Raw genomic sequence first — 19324 nt, 5'->3', positions numbered from 1 at the left:
GTTACCTCCCCCCGCCTCTCCCGCAGACCGCGGGTGGGAGCCGCGGCCGGGTTTGCCCCTTCCCTGCCCACGCACCGCAGACAAAGGGTCCCCCCCTCCCCCTCCCCGCTGCTCCGCCAGTGCCGGGCTCCCTGCCGCGGCCCGCCCGCCGCTCGGGGTCCCCCGCCCGGGCACCCCGCGCGCTCAGACCCGCGGAGGCCGCCGGCGGGCGGCGGTGCCTCCCCCCGCCGCGGGGCTCGGCAGCCCTCCCCCCCCCCCCGCCTGCCCCCCCTCTCGGCTCAGGCGTCCTCCCCCCGCCCTCCCCTCCCTCCTCAGTGGTCCGCCGGCTGGGTTACGCAGCAGCCGCCGCCAGCACTGACAGCACTTGGCAGGAGGGGTTTGCCCGAGCGCTCCCGGAGCATCTCTAGAGGCGAGGAAGCAGCGCCGGCCCGGCTCACCGGGGGGCCGGGGCCAGAGCCAGAGCAGGGAGGAGAGCAGAAGAACACCTAGAATAATACGAATAATTATAATAATAATAAAGAGTGGTGGGCAGGCAAAGGAGGTCGCGGGGAGGTGAAGGGGGGAAGCGGGGGTGAGGAGAAGGCGCGTCCCCGAGGAGGGGCCCGGGCGAGGGGCAGGCCGGCAGCCCCCCGCTCCCCGGGGCGGTCGTAGGGGCATGGCCACGGCGGGGGCTCCCGCGGCCTGAGCCGCCCCCGCCGCCATGGCGGCCGCCCCCGACGCCGGCCTCGACGTGGCGGCGGTGGAAAGTTTCCTAGAGAGGCACCCGGAGCTGGTGGAGAAGTGGCTGCAGAGGAAGGGCTCGGTCCCTAAGACTCCCGCTGGCCCGTCGGAGGAGCGCCGGAGCAGCGGCGGCCCCGGCGGCGGCTGGGGCAGCCCGGGCGGCCCCGGCGGCCCCGGGCCCGGCGGCGGGGGGCTGCAGCGCCGAGCCTCGCAGAAGGAGCTGCGGAAGAGCTTCGCCCGCTCCAAGGCCATCCACGTCAACCTCACCTACGACGAGCATGTGCACGGCCGGGCACAGGAGCCGCTGAGCAGCGTGCGGCGGCGGGCGCTGCTGCGGAAGGCCAGCTCCTTGCCCCCCACCACCGCCCACATCCTCAGCGCCCTGCTGGAGTCCCGCGTCAGCCTGCCCCAGTACCCCCCCACCGCCCTGGACTACAAGCGCTACCTCAAGGAGCACAACGAGCGCCAGTTCTTCCTGGAGCTGGTCAAGGACATCTCCAACGACCTGGACCTCACCAGCCTCAGCTACAAGATCCTCATCTTCGTCTGCCTCATGGTGGACGCCGACCGGGGCTCACTCTTCCTCGTGGAGGGGGCCGCTGCCGGCAAGAAGAGCCTGGTGTCCAAGTTCTTCGACGTGCACGCCGGCACCCCGCTGCTGCCCAGCGGCTCCACCGAGAACAGCAACGAGGTGCAGGTGCCCTGGGGCAAGGGCATCATCGGCTACGTGGCGGAGCACGGAGAGACGGTCAACATCCCCGACGCCTACCAGGTAGGGGCCGGGCGGGCTCCCGGCGCTCCGCTGCCCCCGGCTCCCCCCCCCCCCCCCCCCCCCCCCCCAGACCGCGGCGGCCGGGGCTCCTGCCGAGAACCCCCCGCCGCCCGGCCCTGCCCGCCCCCGGGGAGTCCCCGCTTGGGGGTTGCGCGGAGCGGGAGGGGGAAGCCCCCCTCCGGGGGGCTGGCGGGGCCACGGAGGCCGCGGGATCGGGGCCGCGGGGCCGCGGGGTGTGGCGGGAGCGGCGGGCGGCTTCGTGCGCTTTCGGAACGTTTTTTGGAACCGGCTGAAGAAAAGTTTAACAAAAATGCTCGTGACGGCGCCGGTGATGGTGTTCTGCAAGCTCCGTCTGGCTGAACGTTCCCTGCCTGCCCGCTGCCGAACCCATCTCACCGCCGCCAGAAGAGCGTCTGTGCCGTCGCATGTGCCCGCTCTGGCCGCATGGCCTCTGTTCTCAAACCTGCTCCTAGGGGTGGTGCGACCAGTCCTGCTGTTCACCTGCGAGGACTTTCCCCACCGTTTACTTTTACGGAGGCTTCCGTGTGAATTGTGAAAATCTAGTCCTGGCTTCAAGGGAAAAATTCCCTTTGACTTCAGCAGGGACAAATGTCCCTTCGCCCGCGTGACTTGAGGCAGAACAGTGCATTCCGTTTACTGGCTTGAAACCTATGCTTCTCTCAACCCTATAGGCTGTTTCTAGTGCTTATTAGTGTGAGACATTCTCAACAATTTGAGGTTCTTCAGAAAATTAAGAACGACAGAGCGACAGATTTTCTAAATTAGGATCTTGGAAAGCTTTAGAAAGGTGGGAGATGTATGTCTTTAAGAATTTTAGTAATAACCATTGCCCAATGTCTCATTTTGCTCTACAGTAACAACAAAAATAATAAACATTAAAAAAGGATGATGCTTTATAGCAAACCAAACAAGGAAGAAAGTTGAAAAATAACGAGGGTTATTTTTGTTTGAAATACAGCAGAGCCAGGGTAAATGTAGTTTGGGCTGAATATTTATTTATTTGTCAAGCAGTGAAAAATACTAGGCACCTCACAGATCAAGACTGACAGAGGTTCCCAACCCCCGAGTTCAAAGGGAAAGAACAGAGCATGGTAAATATGCTGTAATATTCAGACTAAAGTGATTGAGTTGTTGGACCACCTGTGAAAAAATCTAAGCTTGCTTTCTTCCTTTATTTTTCCTTTCCTCCTTTACACGCTTTCTCTTTCCATCTGATTTTTTTATGACTTTCACTTTCAAGACTGTACACTTTCCAAAATATCTGCTGTTGGGGATCAAGCAGAAGATGTTCTCAATAGTCTGAAGTGGCTAAACTCAGGTAAAGGATACCTGAGGTTGGCTAGGAAGAAGCTTAATCACTCCTTTTAACTCTGGATAGCTCCGGCCACCTTTTTTTGGAGGTGAGAACGCCGCTGGAGAGGCAGAGTGTTTTCTAGTCCTAGGGGACTGTATTACTTTCTCTTCAGTGTTTGTTCACTTTGTGTTCACTTCCCTGTGAAAAAGCCCAGCTACTTTAAACAGTTCATTGTCTGTTTCATTCGCAGAGAAAAGTGAAAAACAATCCATCCAGTTGCCATTCCCAGTACTATTTGTATTATACTTTTGTCTGGCTCCTATTCAAAATCGATTAAAATATTATTAGTAATACAGTTCATTGTGTATTTAAGCAGTAAGTACACTGGTTCCAGTAGAAGGGAAAGTTCTAAGCCAAGTTCATCCTGTGATTGTGTCAATTGCAACTTCCCAGCTTTCAGTGGAGTTACTTCTGGTTAATTCTAGCGCAAAAGAAACTTCAGACCTTGCAACTTTAATGAAAGTTTTGCTTGATAATAAAATGAGGGATCTGCTTTCTGTTACATTTGTGAGTTAGTACAGCTTATCTTCTCTTACCTAGCATGTATATATCCATTGTGTATCATTAAAAGGAGACCTTTCTAATTTAATAATATAAAGAGCCCTGTGGAAGCCCAGATACGTGTGTGTGTGAAGAAATGACAGCTGTTCCACTTCAGATCATTGTGGTGCTCACAATACAGCACTTTAAAAATTAATAAATATAATGATATTATTTTTGTCAGCATTGCCACTGGTGATGGAATTGTTTAACCAACTGTCAGGTAAAAAACAAAGCACCACCAGGAAACTTTGTCAGGCTGCCAGATGGAGTTGGAGAAAAACGGGTGACAGCACAGCACCGTTTTGTCCACTGAAGAGAGTGTTTACATTGATGCTACCCATTGGGTAGGAAAAGGCCTTTTATTATATTAGGTCAGACAAACTCCTCTAGATTTAAAGTTTTTTTGCTTGTGTTTTAAATTAACAAACTTGTTTAAAAATAGGCAAAAATATTTCCATATCATCCGTTAGCTAGTTTAACAGTATTGGGAAATCTGTTTTATGATCATCCAACCATCTTTATTTTCTCAGACCCTGATTAGATACCAGTTGGAACTCTACCATCGAGTACAAATTGGTATGCCTGCTTGTATTGTCATCTACTACTGCCGTTAATGCGACCTCAGTGCGATCAACACTACATTTAAACCCTGTCATGTCCTGTAATGTGCTTCACACGGTTAGCCCCCTGTGCCCATATGCAGACTGGCTGGTTTAGTAAATATTTCTAAATGACTTGTAGTGTTACTTTCAGAGATAGTGTAAGATTTCAATTACACATTTGTTTTTCTAAAGAGAAGAAATAGTAAAAAATCAAATCATGTAATACGCTGAGGCTTTTCCGTGATCCATTGATTATTACTGCTGTTGAGTGACTTTCAAAACCTGCTCATGTGAACAATTTTAATTAAATAAGCATATTTAGATACAAGGTTTGGAATTAATATTATGTATCAAGGACTGTACAACAATCTCTTCTTTCAACAGCAAACTAACTATATAACATCTCATTGTAATTTGATTTATGAAGTTCAGCAGTGGTTGAACAAACTTTTTGGAGGTTTACAGCATCAGAGAATTTGACAAATACTTTGTTTATGCAAAGGTTTAGGTGAATGTCATATGACTGATTCAAAAGTTGCCTGATTTTATTCATGACATCAAAAGTTTTATTTATTAAAGTGAGTTTATAATTATAACGGTTTGTAAAATATATAATCTAATCTGTAAGAGTTAACACTACAGAATATTTGAGAACAGGAAAGGAGGCAGAGACTGATCATACTGGCAAGGAAAGTTGGAACTTAAATGTCCTTTGAGGCTCCTTTTAACAGAGCATAGAGGTAGCTTTTGCAGTCATATATGAAGACTATTAAGCATATTGTAAGTACACAGGCAGAGAGGCCATTAAACCTTTACCTGCAGTTTTTATGAGTTGTTTAAAAATTTAAGATTTCCTATTTAAAGCTATGGATTTTTTTCGTGTCCTCCCTGTTTCTCACAGGTCGTCAGTGACGTTTAGCTGAAATTACTGATGATCTCAATTTTGCTCCATCTTTTAAAGCAGTGTTTAAATAACAAAGATTTTAAATCACAAGTAGTGTTTGGTTATTGCTATACCTCTACATGTGCAAAAGTTGGGAGATAATTTAGTAGCATCCCAAGTTCGTCTATCTGGTGAAAAAAAATCTTACTCTTTAGAAGAGTAAGCATGCATCAGAAAGTTGTGAAAAATATGTTCTTCCATTTGCCAGTGTCAGCTGAAAAAAGTTTCTGTACACCTTATGTTAAATTTGGAATTCAAAAAGTAGCTTAAAAAGACAGAAGGAAAAATGGCTTACCAGCCAGATGGGTGTTTTAATAAAGTAGGGAGCAAAGAGATGAGAAGTATCAAACGGAGTCATGCTAAGACATGGGTTTTTGTAAGCTGGAGAAAGTGCCATAAAAGACGATCAGAAATAATTTTTCAGTATAGCTCAAGTCTTTAAAAAAGAAAATTTAACCACTTTACTGGAACTAAAATCAAGCAAAACAAAAGACAAATCGAACTCTCTTTATTCTGGACTCTCCTGTTACCTCTTTCAAGTTTAGGCCGAGTGTAATACAGCTAATGCACACAAAACCCTTTACAGTAAATTTTAAACACCCTTGAACACCTAGGTACGGGCATCGATGTTGTCTTTTTCAGGCCCTCTGGGTGAGCTCTGAGCATTCATTGTCTCCTGCTGTGCCCGAACGGCATTACAAAGTTATTGCTGATGGGTGCAAACCTTTCATCCGGGAAGCATCCGTGTGGGACAGGCTGGTGGTGTAGAAGGACACAAACAGGCAGGAGCCACATATAGTTACACAGTGTAGCTGTTTGTTATCATCAGTATTAACGGTGCATCTCTTTCAGTTTTAAAGAGCAGTTAAAGCATTAAAACACCGCGTCCTGGGAGGTTCAGTTCTGCACGTGGGAAGCGCTTAGGTGCTGTTCTATTCAGCAGCACTGGAGCAGCAAGCAGCAACAGCTGTGTTCATTTCAGTGCTAACTCTTAACAAGGACAGAGGTTGGTCTTTAGAGAGCAGGGAGCGGGAAACTTGGGAAGCAGAATAAACAATAATTTCTTAAAATTCCATGTAATGCAGAAAAAATGAGTTAAAATATTTTTTACTATTCATTAAACATGACTAGGAAGTACCACAGGGAATGCAGGAGATAATTGCAACAGTAAAGAACTAAACTGCTCTAACGTGCTTTCCACAAAAGGACACTCCAGCCCACCACACAAAATTTAGGAAAATGTTAAGTTGTGAGTACGAGCCAGTAAATTGGTGGAGGGATGTTGTAATTCCCCCCGAATCTGCAGCCCAGCAGAGGTGAACACATCCTTCTTGTCACAGCCTCGAGGGACCCCTGGGAGAGAGGGATCTGCCTGCAGAGGCAGCACCCTCATGCATCTCTGCAGCGGAGAGCCCTCGGGGCAGCAGCTGGGGAGGTCTATTGGCCTCCCATCACCTCCCTGCTCCATACATCTCAGGGAGCGGCTTCTGACTGACATGTAAAACATCCTAAGGCCTTGCTGGGTCACACCACCAACGCTCTCACCTTGGAGGTGTCCACTAGGGGCAGAAGCCTCTGGTAGATACCAGGGCTGTGTAGAAGGGTACGTGTCCAAAGCCACCCAAGGGCTCGTATACCGTTTCGTATCTCTATGTTGCTGCTCATGTGGATCACCAGGACAGGCAGGGCTGCACAAGGCAGTGTACGCCGGGTGTCATGAGGGGAACACACCTTCCTCTCCATGCTTGTGTGAGGCAGAGGAGGCTGACCAGGCAGGCAGTGGCCCATCCTGCAGCGCTACCAGGGGTACCTATGTGGTGGCTGCCTCATCGGTTTGGAACAAGCACCAGGCGGGCTGGTGGCTGCCGGGGAGGGTGCCCAGGTGGGGCTTGTTTGCCACAAGTCCCAGTGCCGGGAGCCGCGGGGCAGCAAAGGGCCAGGGGAAGGAGTCTGCCTGTGCTCACGTGTAAGTAGTCTGATCTCCTTCCCTCGGGGGCTGTTGGGTAATTGTCAGCCATTCTGTGGGGCTTGCATGCTTCAACTCAGCCCTGAAGGATGTCGTGCCACCTTGTTTCGGTGCTGGTGTGAAGGGATGCTCAGGGTGGGTATAGGCTCCCAGGCAAGCACAGGCATGGAGGACTTCAGGGTGTTAACAGGTTAGTGATCTGGGGAGCTTTTTTTAATAATTAAAAAAACGAGTCTGGCTGGCTGGCTTTCTCAGCTGCCCCGGTGCCTTTGGCCCCTCACGAGGAGCGGCTGTGGGGCCTGGCTCCCCAGCTCTCCCTCCTTCTGCAGGCCCTGGGCTGTTGGCCGTGCAGAACGTGAGCGGCTAAAGCTCTCTGGAGAGCTGGCGTGCTTTTCCTGAGCCCTCTGTAAGGCCATCTTCTGGTAAGCTGCCAGACTTCAACCAGGTTATTGCTCAGCCACTCCATCTGTCTGAAGAAGATGGGCTTTCTCAGTTTTTTTCCCTCAGACACTTGTAAAATTTCCTTGTGGAACGGGTGTGAAACTGGTGGCCCTGTGGGCTATAACCTCCTTGGGAGAAGGAAATACATGTACACTGTTAGAGCAGGTCAGTGACTGCGAGAGAGAACTGCAGGATTAGGCCCTTCAAATGTTGGCTGAAATCCCGTTACAAGCCAAAGACTGGACAAAGCTGTGGCTTTGCTTGGTAAAGGATTTTGCTGTTCTGTTTGATTGGTTTTCAATTTTTCAAAACAAATGGATGTTTTACTTTGGTTATTTACAGTTGTATGCTATTGTGTAGTCTTTCTATAGAATAGCAAAGTTAAACAAGCATACATGCATCGTTATGCAAGTTAATTTGTTTTACTTTTCTAAAACAGCCCTATTGACAAGTGATGAAATATAAACAGCTCGAGCTGATGGCTCAGCAGCGTTGTGCATTAACAGGGTAACAGCAACTGCGTGCAGCTGAGCTTGGTGTCTCTACAGTGCGCATTTAAAAATGAATGTGGCTTAGTTAATAACACTACTGCTTTGTCACAATAAGATATTTTCAATTTATTATTCAAGAATCTTATTATACAGCTGCTGTAACACTTGAAGTCACGTGTTGCTCACCTGAGTAATCACCTGCAGGTGCTAGGCTTAAACCCATATGCAGGCTGCTGTTGAAACTCCCAGGAGCCTTGTTTGTTTCCTTGTTCAGAGGAGTATCAGGTTTTTAAAGCCACCCTGTGTGTGTATATATTTTCTATAAATAATCATGACTATTTTGGAGATCAGCACTCGGACCTGGCTCAGAATGAGGTTGGAATGAGATGGGAACATGGAAATGGTCGCAGTTGGTTCCCAGCAGCGCGTCAGTCAGGTCCAGTACAGAAGGGCACAGAGACCCACTGTGATGGAGCAAACAGTAGTGGGTGTGATCTAAATATTTTAAATTGGAAGAATATTTTTCTCTGTAAACATTTTTTTCTTTAATAATGATACAAGCAGAGCAGAAGGGCGCAGAAGCTGCCACACACAAGACCACAACCTGATTTACTGTTGTGCTGTTGGTGATCTATCAGGAGTTTGTTTTGAAGGAAGAAAACAAAAACCTTACATGTGGATGTGGGTAATGTCGTCCTACAGAGAAATCTTTTCTGATCCCTGCTGTTGATCAGCTTCAGACTATGAAGCATGAAATGTAATTATGCTTATTAGCTTGGCAGTCATGTCTGCAAACTTGCTATAGTGCTTTTATAGTTATTTATTCCTGAGAAAGATTACCTATACTTTTTTCCCCCATTAATTTTGTGCCAGTCATAAGCAGACCACATGCATTGTTACTTATGTCTGTTGTCTAGCTAATAAATGAAATGGTGGTCAGGAAAGAACATAAATGACATAACACAACCCCACCAATCAAACTAAACAAAACTACTGATACACTTTAAAAAAAAAAAACCAAAAACAAAACCTCCAGGAACTTCAGTATTGCATCATTGCAAACAAAGACCTTTTTGGTTTTTTCCAAAGTAAGCTTTTTTAGTTCATACTATATATGGACTTACTCAGTTTTAAATCTGGGCATTAAGAATTTTTGAGGGTCAATGTTCCCTACTTTTTTCGAGTATTGTTTTGGGAGTGAAGGAATAGAGTTGGCTGAGCTTTTGCTCTTTCTTAACTGTTTTATTGATTTTATCTTATAAGCGATATTGCTATCGCTATATAGTCACAATATAACTGAAGTGTGCTTATTTACTTGGGAGAATTAGGTTTCAGATGCTGGTGAATGGTACTAGTTCTCCTACTGCCTTTGTCTCTGGGGCTTTAGGGATTTTGGGGGACATGACAGGAATAGCTGCAGCAATCTTTACGTGGAAGTCTCTTCAGAGATTGATTTATTACTTGTTTTTTTGTATGCGAGTTTCTTCTCTACAAGGTTTTGGCCATATCTACTGTAGTGGTTTATTACTTGGTTTCTGTTTCTTGTTTATGCGCAATGTAGTTTGTACTATATGTGATTTTTAGAGAGGAATATCTAGAACAGACCAGATGCCTTCATTTTTTATTTGTATTTAGCTTTTTTAATGTTATGCTTTATTATATGTTATACAGATAACTTGCTGTCTTTTGGATTGTTTGTTTTGTTTTCTATGAAAGTTTATGTATTATATACTCATAGGAAGCATGATTAAGAAATTGAGTAGGTCTCTTCCAACTTCAGTTTCTTTACTTCTGTAAATGTAGAGGCTCCTGCAGAATGGCTTTATAGAAAGTCAATCAAAAGTACATTAAATCAAATTTGTCAATCCTGTGCAGTTTGGTAGTACAATAATACTCAGGTTAACAATATTGTCAAACATTATGGTTATTACTTATTTTTTATACAACTTGGCTAACTCAGTAACTTAAATACAGTATATTCAAAGAAATTCTGCTGTAAGTTTACTGTGTTTTTTTCTCTTGAACCCTTTGTAAGAAAACAAACACCTATGCAGTGAACTGTAAAATATAGTAGGCCAGGCCTGTTAATTGAGCACATCTTGTGTTCTTCTGTTCTGTGTGATAAAAAAGCAGTACTTTCAAATAATGAAAAAATCAGAAATGGCTTTTCCTTGTAGCTGTCAGCTTTGGCCGAGTCACTTAGTTCATTTCACTAGATTAAACCCTTTCTCCTTGGACTTTTGAGAAGGAAAACAGTGTCTTTGTCGTGAACACTTAATTCCTGGAAATGTATTCAGGCAGGTTTCATTCTCCATTACATTATTTGACTCATAGCTAACTTGGTTTAGGATTATGCTTTTTCTGTTCTAAATCATGCTAATAATATTCACATAAATTTTACTACTTTTGATAAGGATATAAAAGGACATATTTACTTTCAAAGTTCAAAGAGCTCTCCTATGTTTAAAAAAAAAAAAAAAGCCAAAACAACAAAACCTGTACCTTTACTAACAATGTGTGAACCACTTAAACTGAAAATAAACACTGAAATGCAGTTGGTGAAGCTTTGTTTGGAAGTTAAAACTGTTTTAATTTCTAATAACCTATTCTATTTCTTCAAATGTATTGAGAAAAGATGTAGGTTTAAGTAAAATAAAACAAGAACAAAATTCTTGTTTTGACTGTTTCATTGGAGTTTTGGAGACCCTCTGTGGCCTTCTGTGGAGTAGTGCATGTCTTTAGAGTTTTTTGAAAAGAGATTTTTTTAGTTGGAAATGTGTGGATCCTTTTACTAAATGATAGAGATAGTGACTTTTCAATGAGGTTTCACCTATTCTTCCTGGTCAGCATGGTTTATTTCTTGTAGGCATCGTCTAAGTGTAACTGTTCAGGTTTAATCATGCTCAATAATTGTTATTTAGTGACCTCAGATCCATGGTCAATTTGCTATTGATATAAAAGAGAAGAGGATTGGGCCCTAATATATTTGTCTCATTTGCCACTTCTATCAATAAAACAGCTGATATGACTTTTTCCAGTCCTTGCCCACTATATGTGTAGCTGTCATAGTCAGATAAAAGACTGATTTTATGAATACAGAGGTCAGTTGGGAGGACTTAACATAGGCTAATGCCTATGTTTGGTTAGGTCCTGATTCAAATTGCCTGAAACCTCAGGCACATCAAGATAATGACCATCTTATGGGATCACATCTTGTAAGCATGGTCAATATTATGAATTTCCATCTGATATGATGAAGGTAGAAGATCTAGAAAAGTGACTTTGAATCTACCAGCGCAATGATAAGAATTCGTGCTGCTCACAACTGCTGTTCCAGGTTGTAGCATTTCTGACTAGAAATTTAGTATTTTTTTTAAATGGAAGTTGGGATTCTGATAATGTTACATGATTCCAGAACCCTAGGAAAATACCTGTCCGTACCTTAATCTAATCTTTTATGGAACAAAAGTATGAAGATGTCTTTGTCTTTTCTCATTTATTGACAAACTTTAAATATGTCCAGAAAGAACTGGGACTGCAGTATCACTGTGCAAGCAGCTGAAATACCAGCACTTGGATTGACAAATCAAGCCTGCTCTCTTCTGTGTCTTGATTGAATATCACTTTTACAGGGTAGTGTTTTCCCAAAGAAGAATTTACAATCAGTAAATAACTTGAGACAAGGATAAGGTTTATCCTACAGAATAATGGTTCCTTGTCGGCAGTTGTGAAATTCCAGTTAAAAGTGTCTCACTCTTCACATTTTTAATGTCTCTGGCATCTAGAAAGCTCATTATATACAACCAAAGCAGTAAAAGAAATTGCATTTGGTTTTAGTAATGCTTTAAAGAGTCACTGGAAGACTTTACTTGTAATTCTTGAGTGTTCTTGCATGAAAATACTTCCAGTACAATTATGGTGAAGGCTCTCTCTCAAAAGAGTACCTTGTACCTGGTCTGTCTCTAATCTCTGAATGTAAGTCTTGATTGTAAAAGAAAGTTTAAAGCAAATGCTGCATCGGTATTATCAACATTGATACTCCTCACTACTCGGGAACCCAGTGCAGATGAAGACCCTGTTGTGCGGCAGGCTTTTCTAACACGTGGGATGATACAGTTTGTATCACAAAACGTTTGCAGTCTGACAGAGGGCTTCTCTCTGATTTAGCAGCTTTGTTATTGGCTGCTAAACAGGCCTCCTTGCTCAAGGTTACTACCCTGTGAGGGGAGGTAGACATATATTTTGTACAAGCTTCCCAGCCTCCACAGTTCACACTTGGGCATTGAGGTTTTTATTGATGCTGTTAAACCGAGTAAAACCTCTCAGCTAGATCCTGCCACGTACATCCTGTTACGACAATAAGTGATAGAGCAAGGGGGGTGTGGGGAAAAAAGAGGTTTTGGACATAATGCAGGTCATCCAGTCATACAGTTTTCTTATGTGTATATTACATGATTCAACAGTATTAAAGTTGCCAGAAATAGTATTGTATTTTGTTCAGTTACATATCTTTCCTCATTGCTTTCCCATATGTCACCAAAATAAAATTCTTGCCTGCTTTTGTACAAAAGGTTAGGGATAGAGCTTCACTTCAGCTTGATGATTTTTAATTTTTACAGAGTTCTTGTTGAGGTTTTTCCTCAAAAATGTCTCCTTTTTGCAATTAAATGCATTAACTTCCCTGTACTGTGCTTATTGTATCTTTAGCCTCTGCTCCAGAGATGTAATACCCTTCTGCAAAAGGTAGTCCAGTCCTCTAGCATAAGTGGATAATCTGGTATCAGATGGCAGGAAGACCAAAACATGTTGTTGCATCTCTGTTGAATGGCATGCTCCCAGACTAAGGCTGTCTGATTGCTCCAGGATCCCTGTGCTTCCTTTCTCCTAGTGTAGCAGTCCCAACAAGAGACAAAGAGGAAACTGCCTAAATCCATTTGAAAGGAGAAGCAATATAGCAGGAATGAGTTGTGCTTTAAAAAACACTTTCCAGATTGCTAATCCCTCCCGTGTCTGCGGTTCTCCACTGCATCCATTAAGGAGCACAGGATTGATAGCTCATCATTAAATCTGTTCCTGACACTGGCAGCTTTACTGTATATATCCAGTTCAGACAGGTTCACAAACCCCTGTCCTGTGTGCCACCATCCACTGCAGGTCAAACAGCTTTTCATGAATTAATCTTGAGGCTTTTTGAAAAGGCAATGACTACGTATGCCACAGGATTGTAAATTACGGTTGGATTAAAATACCCACTATAGGTAGCCTTGTTACTGAGACGAAACTGTCAGGTAAACGCAAGCATGTTTTCCTAAGTTTTATCACAGATCTCTGTTTTGCCTTACAATAATGTATCCCTTTTAATTGAGTGTATTCAGATAAATGAATTACAACTCGCTTTGGTCTGTTCAACAGCTGTCCTTTTTCAATTAAACTCCCTCGTGAGAGTTTAAGGCCCATGAGATGTATATCAACAACAATATTACTAGTCAAGGCATGTTGTCATTTCTGTGTTTGCCTCTGTACTCTGTTTTGCTTGGAACAAAATTAGTAGACCAGGAACTGTCACTTCAGTAACACAAAGCATATTATCAATATTTCAGCAGCAATAGCTGATTAGAAATAGTAGTTCAGACAATACCAAGAATTAGTTGAAGAACTGTTTCCTTTATTCATTGGTGAAGCTTACTGTATGAGAAGTGCACTGTATTTCACGTTCTTCTGTTGTGGAAGAAGCATCCCTTTCTAGGCAGGATTCTCTACAGTGCAGAACAGTTCAGCTTCTATTGAAGTTGATAAAAGAGTGTTCAGAAGCATGTAGAAAGATCACAAGATCAGGCACGTCTGGGCCCTTGACGCCATTATTAAAACCCATTCATCACGGGGATTCTGGTTCTCCGAAGGAAGTTGTTAGGTACAAATAATTCAAGGGAAGCTCATCAAAGCCGTATCAAAGACTGAATATTAGTAATCTGGTCTTTATGGAAGCAAAGACGGTTTAATACACTCCAGAGGCAGAAATAGGTCTAAGGAAGAACATCAACTCCTAATGAAGTTACAGAATTAAAACGGAACAAAAGGAAATAGTGGCATAAAAAAAAAACCCAAGAGCTTGATATAGTGCTCTTCTGCCACACAATAAACTGTATATGAATACCACTGTTGATATTAATTCCCTGTGGTTGAAAGGTATGAAAACTTACAACAAGTAATAAAATAGCCAAATGTATTTGTTAAACTTTATGATGAGTGAGTGTAGAGCATTTCTAAATTGTGCCTCTTCTGAGGTGACTAAACCAGCCTATTCCTGTAGCATCTGCAATTGACAACAGGGAAATAAAAACAGAAATAAAATTTCCAGGAAAAAAAACTAATCAGTTTTTAGCTTCAGTAAAGATTTGATGAATTATCTCTTCCTCATCACAATTAAATCTTATCTTAGATTAAGGACTATATGGATTGTTTTCATCACCTGAGACAAATACGGATGTTACTTCACAGCCAGTATTGTCTACACTTTTGAAAACAAAACTCATGCTTATTTTTGTAGAACAGCTCAGTTCCTTCTTGTTAGGGGAGTCAGAACTGGCTGTAACTATTGTCTGCAGCATAAATGCTAACTTCACCCTGGAGGAATGGTGCTGCTGCTAGTACATAGCAGTAATTCCCTCCCTGGCTGATAGAAGAGCTGTTGAAGACTATTGTCTACCAAGATGAACAAAGATGCTGTTAGCACTACCTCTTCTGAACTTTGCAGCCTCCTTGGAGTCACTCTGTGATCTGCAGTTTGAGTTGTACTGTTCCAGAGAATGGGTATCTGCACACTGCTGCGTAAACAAATGACCCATATTTAGTTCCCTTTAGTTTTTGTCAATCTATATTGAAAGACATTTTCTGCTAAGAATTCAGTTTTGCTCTCAGCTGTTTGCTTACTACAAATGTTCACATATTTAAGAAAAATTTGAGACTGTTTAATGATCAAAAGTACTATAAGCTCTTTTTACTATTCTAGCAAGTATAGAAAGTCATATGAAAAGGTACTTAATACGTCTTCTAAACACTTCTGTTTGTATATGGCGTAATCTTTCTCCAGAGGTAACTAGCTGCGTGTATCCTGCAGAGGAAGGTTAAACTGCAAATCCAAACAATATGCTCCTGGAGTCATGTCTTTGGCTAAGCTGTATGCTGACAATTGTATTGGCATGGGGGGGAGCTTTTTTTAAAGTAGGGACACACCTGTACTTAATTTTCCAGAAAAAGCTGAGGTTTTATGTATTTCTTTGAAAAAGCATACTCATTCAGTCACGATTTAGAGATTTTATATATATGCATTCGTTAAAATAGATTAAAAAATCTTCATAGTTGATTATGCAGTGTTCAAAAAACTACATGCAAGCGGATGCAAAAATATATAAAATAATGCCTCAAAAATATATAAAATAATGCCTCAAAAATTCCATGTAACAACAATAAAAAAACTTATTGATGATGATATTAGATACAATTCTTGGCCAACAAAATTTGAAAATAAACAAAACCGCAAGAAATTATACTTGCAAAATTCTTGAATAAATGATTGCTACTTGCCATATAAAGCTTAAGGGTAAACTTTTTATTGTGGAGATTCAGTTGTTTTGTTCTGTTAACACTAATGACTTGTGTTGTTGAATGTGCCCCTTACAGCACTGCAGATTCATGAAAAAATACTCTAGTTCATGTATACTACATTTTAGAAACCTTTAGACTACCCAGATATTTGCCCACACATCTTCAGCCCGCTACATAATGATTTAGTTGGATGTTAGTATTGTGAGACAGTCTCCACTAAATCTTCTGTTGTTTCATGGCTTATGTAGTGCTTAACTAACATAAATTTAAGTGTTGCAATTTCTGCCTGAAAATGATTCTTCCTGGTATTTCTCATGTACTAGTTATAAGGTTGGTATAACCTGTAATTTACAGTGCACAAAAAACTCAGCCGCTCTCTTGTTTGGTGCAGGTATCAGGCAGTAAAGAGTAAGTACAGCTCAGTAGAGCAACTTGTATGTAAGCACATCTCGGTCACTGAGCAGATTGAACTGCCACAAACTTCTGAAAAACAGCTACTTAGGATGACTATATAGTGTCATGCTGATATGCCCCCTACTTCACACTGAAGTCCTAATTCTGCAGCTGTCCATGCTGTATACAGCTAATTGACACCCCCTGCCTCCATTCTGGAATAAACATGGTGACTTCCTATCCAGAGTTCTTTAGAAATGAGTACATACCAGATCAGTGCCTGATTCTAATTTCTAGTCTAGAAATTAAAGAATGGGGTAATAACAGAGAAACAACAACATAACACTACTGAAAATATAAGACACTGCTTTGCCTGAAGAGAGCTTCGATGTATGACATGCATGCTAATGCTTCCTTATCTTCTTTTGAAGGATCGTCGCTTTAATGACGAGATTGACAAACTGACTGGATACAAGACCAAGTCACTCTTGTGCATGCCCATAAGAAACAGTGATGGAGAGATTATTGGTGTTGCCCAAGCAATAAATAAGACTCCTGGAGGTGCCCCTTTTTCTGATGATGATGAAAAAGTAAGACTACCTTTACTTACGGGTTTTTTTTCTTAATTTATTTTGTAATGCAGTAAATTCTTTGAAAGATACTTAAGCCATAAAAGTAAATGGCATAGCTCATGTTAATGATGTTTTTTTAGAAGTGCTTAACATAAAATGTACATTTTTGTTGTTCTAAACATAAAACGTGTCTGCTCTGTAGACGTGGGAGGTCTTGTGGCTGAAACTTCAACTTAATGGTCTCTAAATCTTATGTAGGCTTTTTCATGTAGTAGATCTTAAAAGGAAGACTGTTTCAATTTTTGAAAACTTACCTATAAGAATAAGTTCATGGCAGAAAACTATCACAGAGACACTCCTAAGCTTGCTGACTTTAAAAATCGCCACCTTCTCTTAGTGCTTTCCATGGGATAAATGCCTGTAGGACGTAAAAAAAGAAACTGTGTTTTAGAGGAGATTATGCATATACAACTTCATGCTATTCTAAAATACAGGAGACTTGCAAATGCCCGTGAAAGGGCACAGAGGGCAGGAAGGGGACACGAGGTGTGTATTTGAAGCGAAATTTGGAGAGTAAAGTGAGCTCAAAAGGCAGGAGAATAGAAGGACCCACAAGGAGGTAACTTGAATTAAAGAAAGTGGGAACAATAGGAAATGGTGTTGTTGAAGGCAGATGTGTACAGTTGAGCATGGAGGGAAAATGTGTGTGAAGCCAAGAGATTACTGGGGGAGAGAATGCTGGAGTGCAGCAAGCTAGGGAGGAACAGAACAGCAGTGCTCTGGCCAGGAGAGAGAAATGGAGTTGCCTTTGAGCATGCAATAGGGAAATTACACTTCTGTGTATTAAAATAGTTTTGAATCTCATTTTTGTGGAAGTGTGGTTAGAGGCAGACTTTGCCCCTGAATGCTCTTTGTGTTGATTCAGAAGCAGTTAATATTTGATGCAGAGCCACGGTTGGTGTGTTATGTACGTGTTGACATGTTTGTGCTACAACAAAAAGAGATGTTAAGGAAGATGCCTGTTGGAAGGGGAAAATCCTGTCACATTGGTTCATCTAAATACATGGAGTTGATTTCTAGAATCAAGATATCTTGACATGAACAAAATGCATTATAAAGCTAAACTAACAGTGGTTTATAAAGGCTGTGAAATATTGAATAAATCAAACTTGTCTTCCATAGAAACCACAGTAATTAGAGTTTTGGCTACTCTTGAAGTTGCTATTACTATTACTTTTACTTGTTATATACTTACAGCAGTACATTTAGAGCACTGTGCATAACCATTTCATAGCTTGAAACAATTGTTTGGTGAACACAAGAATATGGATCTTTATATGAATAAGGTCTGTTAATAGAATCGTACTCTGGTTTGCTGTGCAGTGGGAGTAATTCAAAACTGATTGCCTTTTTGAAATTTCAGTATGTGAAGGAACCTTTTGCAGTCCAGGTAGGAAAATGTTTGCCAAGTGAGATATTAATAAGTGGGTGCATTAAAGTTGAGAGAGGTTAAAAATGAGTACTGATTATTTTTATACCTTGTAATGGTTATCGTATGTCTTCCAATAGAAAATAGTTATGAGGAAATATTTCTTTATATTTTTATTAGATTATTTAGCATAGCACAACTTTGCTATCAGGTGGAGGTCTTCCAGCAGTTATTCTTAGCAGCACCTACTTACAAGTGAAGAGCCAGCTTGCTTGCTGTGTACCACTGTTTGCTTTTGGTGCTTTTCCTAAATTTCTTTCAACATTATATACTGTTCTGATGTGCTCTTGAGCTGCTTGTTGACTTCTTGTTAAACTTCAAGATTCAGATTCTCATTAAGAACTAGCCATTTGGATCCAAGTGGAAAGATCAGGCGTGTTTGGATTATAATCTTTAAAATACATTCAACAAATAAATGGAGTGTTTATTCAACAAATAAAGTGGAGAATAAATTGGGCTAACAGTAAGAAAGCTTATGGTTTGACAATACAGATGGCTCAGCTCCCCAGTTATACATAGTACTGTAGAGTGAGCTTTTAAAAAATTTTATGAATGCCAACTGACTGTGGTTACTCTTCACACCACACTATGAGTAATTTTATAAAACAGAAAAATTCATTACAAGAACAATACTCATTGCAGTGTGGATATATATCTGGCATCATCTCTTGGTTAGATGTTTTCTTCTCAATGTGCTGAGTAACAAGAAAGTCACAGTCCTATCTCTGGCCGTATCACCTATTTTAGCACCACATTAAAGACAATTTTCCTGTGCAAAGCTTAAAAACTTTTTTTTCCATAAAAATCATTAGCTTTTAATTTTTTTCTGCAAGATGTCTGTGTAATTTATTTTAAAAGTTATTTAATTCAAACTGTATCACTATGCAGAATCACTCTCGGTTTTGAGATCCTGCTTTTTCAGACATCTAAAGTGACCCGATATTTCTTAAATTGTTCCTTTAAGTTATCTAAACTTGTGTGACTACTAGTTTGCTTCTGAATTACTTTTGATTCTTGAAAATCTTGGATGTTGAATATTGGTTTATTAGCATACAATACAAATCTGGCAGTGTGTGCTACAATGGGTAGCCAAATGCAAATTAAACAAAATGAGACCTTCTCTGAACAGGCTTTTTTCTGCAGTTCTTTTTCTTAGTACTCTCTGTGTCAAGGGAATTTTGTTTAAAATGCAGCCTTTATAATGAATACTACACTTGATTATCATACATTCAACTAGCAAAACAACTGTGTATATATGTGAATTTTGTATTACATAAAGATACTAATGTAAATATTTGATGCCAGTATTGAGTCTGTGGCATTTGCTTCCATTCAGTGACTGCTAAATATCTAAAATCAGCAAGTTGCCCGTACTTTAATTGCCATCTTTATATTATTTTTACTAGTCGTTT

At 41.7% G+C, this 19324-nt stretch overlaps 1 protein-coding gene across 1 annotated transcript in view; it reads left to right on the top strand.

Moving 5' to 3' along the window:
* Positions 1 to 700: 700 nt before the first annotated feature.
* The window catches only part of PDE11A (phosphodiesterase 11A), a 140161-nt gene continuing 121537 nt past the window's right edge, over positions 701 to 19324 (top strand). Inside the window, exons 1-2 of the mRNA XM_075430867.1 lie at positions 701 to 1492; positions 16283 to 16441. Of these exons, the coding sequence (XP_075286982.1) occupies positions 701 to 1492; positions 16283 to 16441 (951 nt within the window). The remainder of the gene's footprint in view (positions 1493 to 16282; positions 16442 to 19324) is intronic.

The sequence above is a fragment of the Opisthocomus hoazin genome, chromosome 9 (assembly GCF_030867145.1).
Source record: "Opisthocomus hoazin isolate bOpiHoa1 chromosome 9, bOpiHoa1.hap1, whole genome shotgun sequence".
Classification (NCBI taxonomy): domain Eukaryota; kingdom Metazoa; phylum Chordata; class Aves; order Opisthocomiformes; family Opisthocomidae; genus Opisthocomus; species Opisthocomus hoazin.
This window is presented reverse-complemented; position numbering and strand designations above follow the sequence as displayed.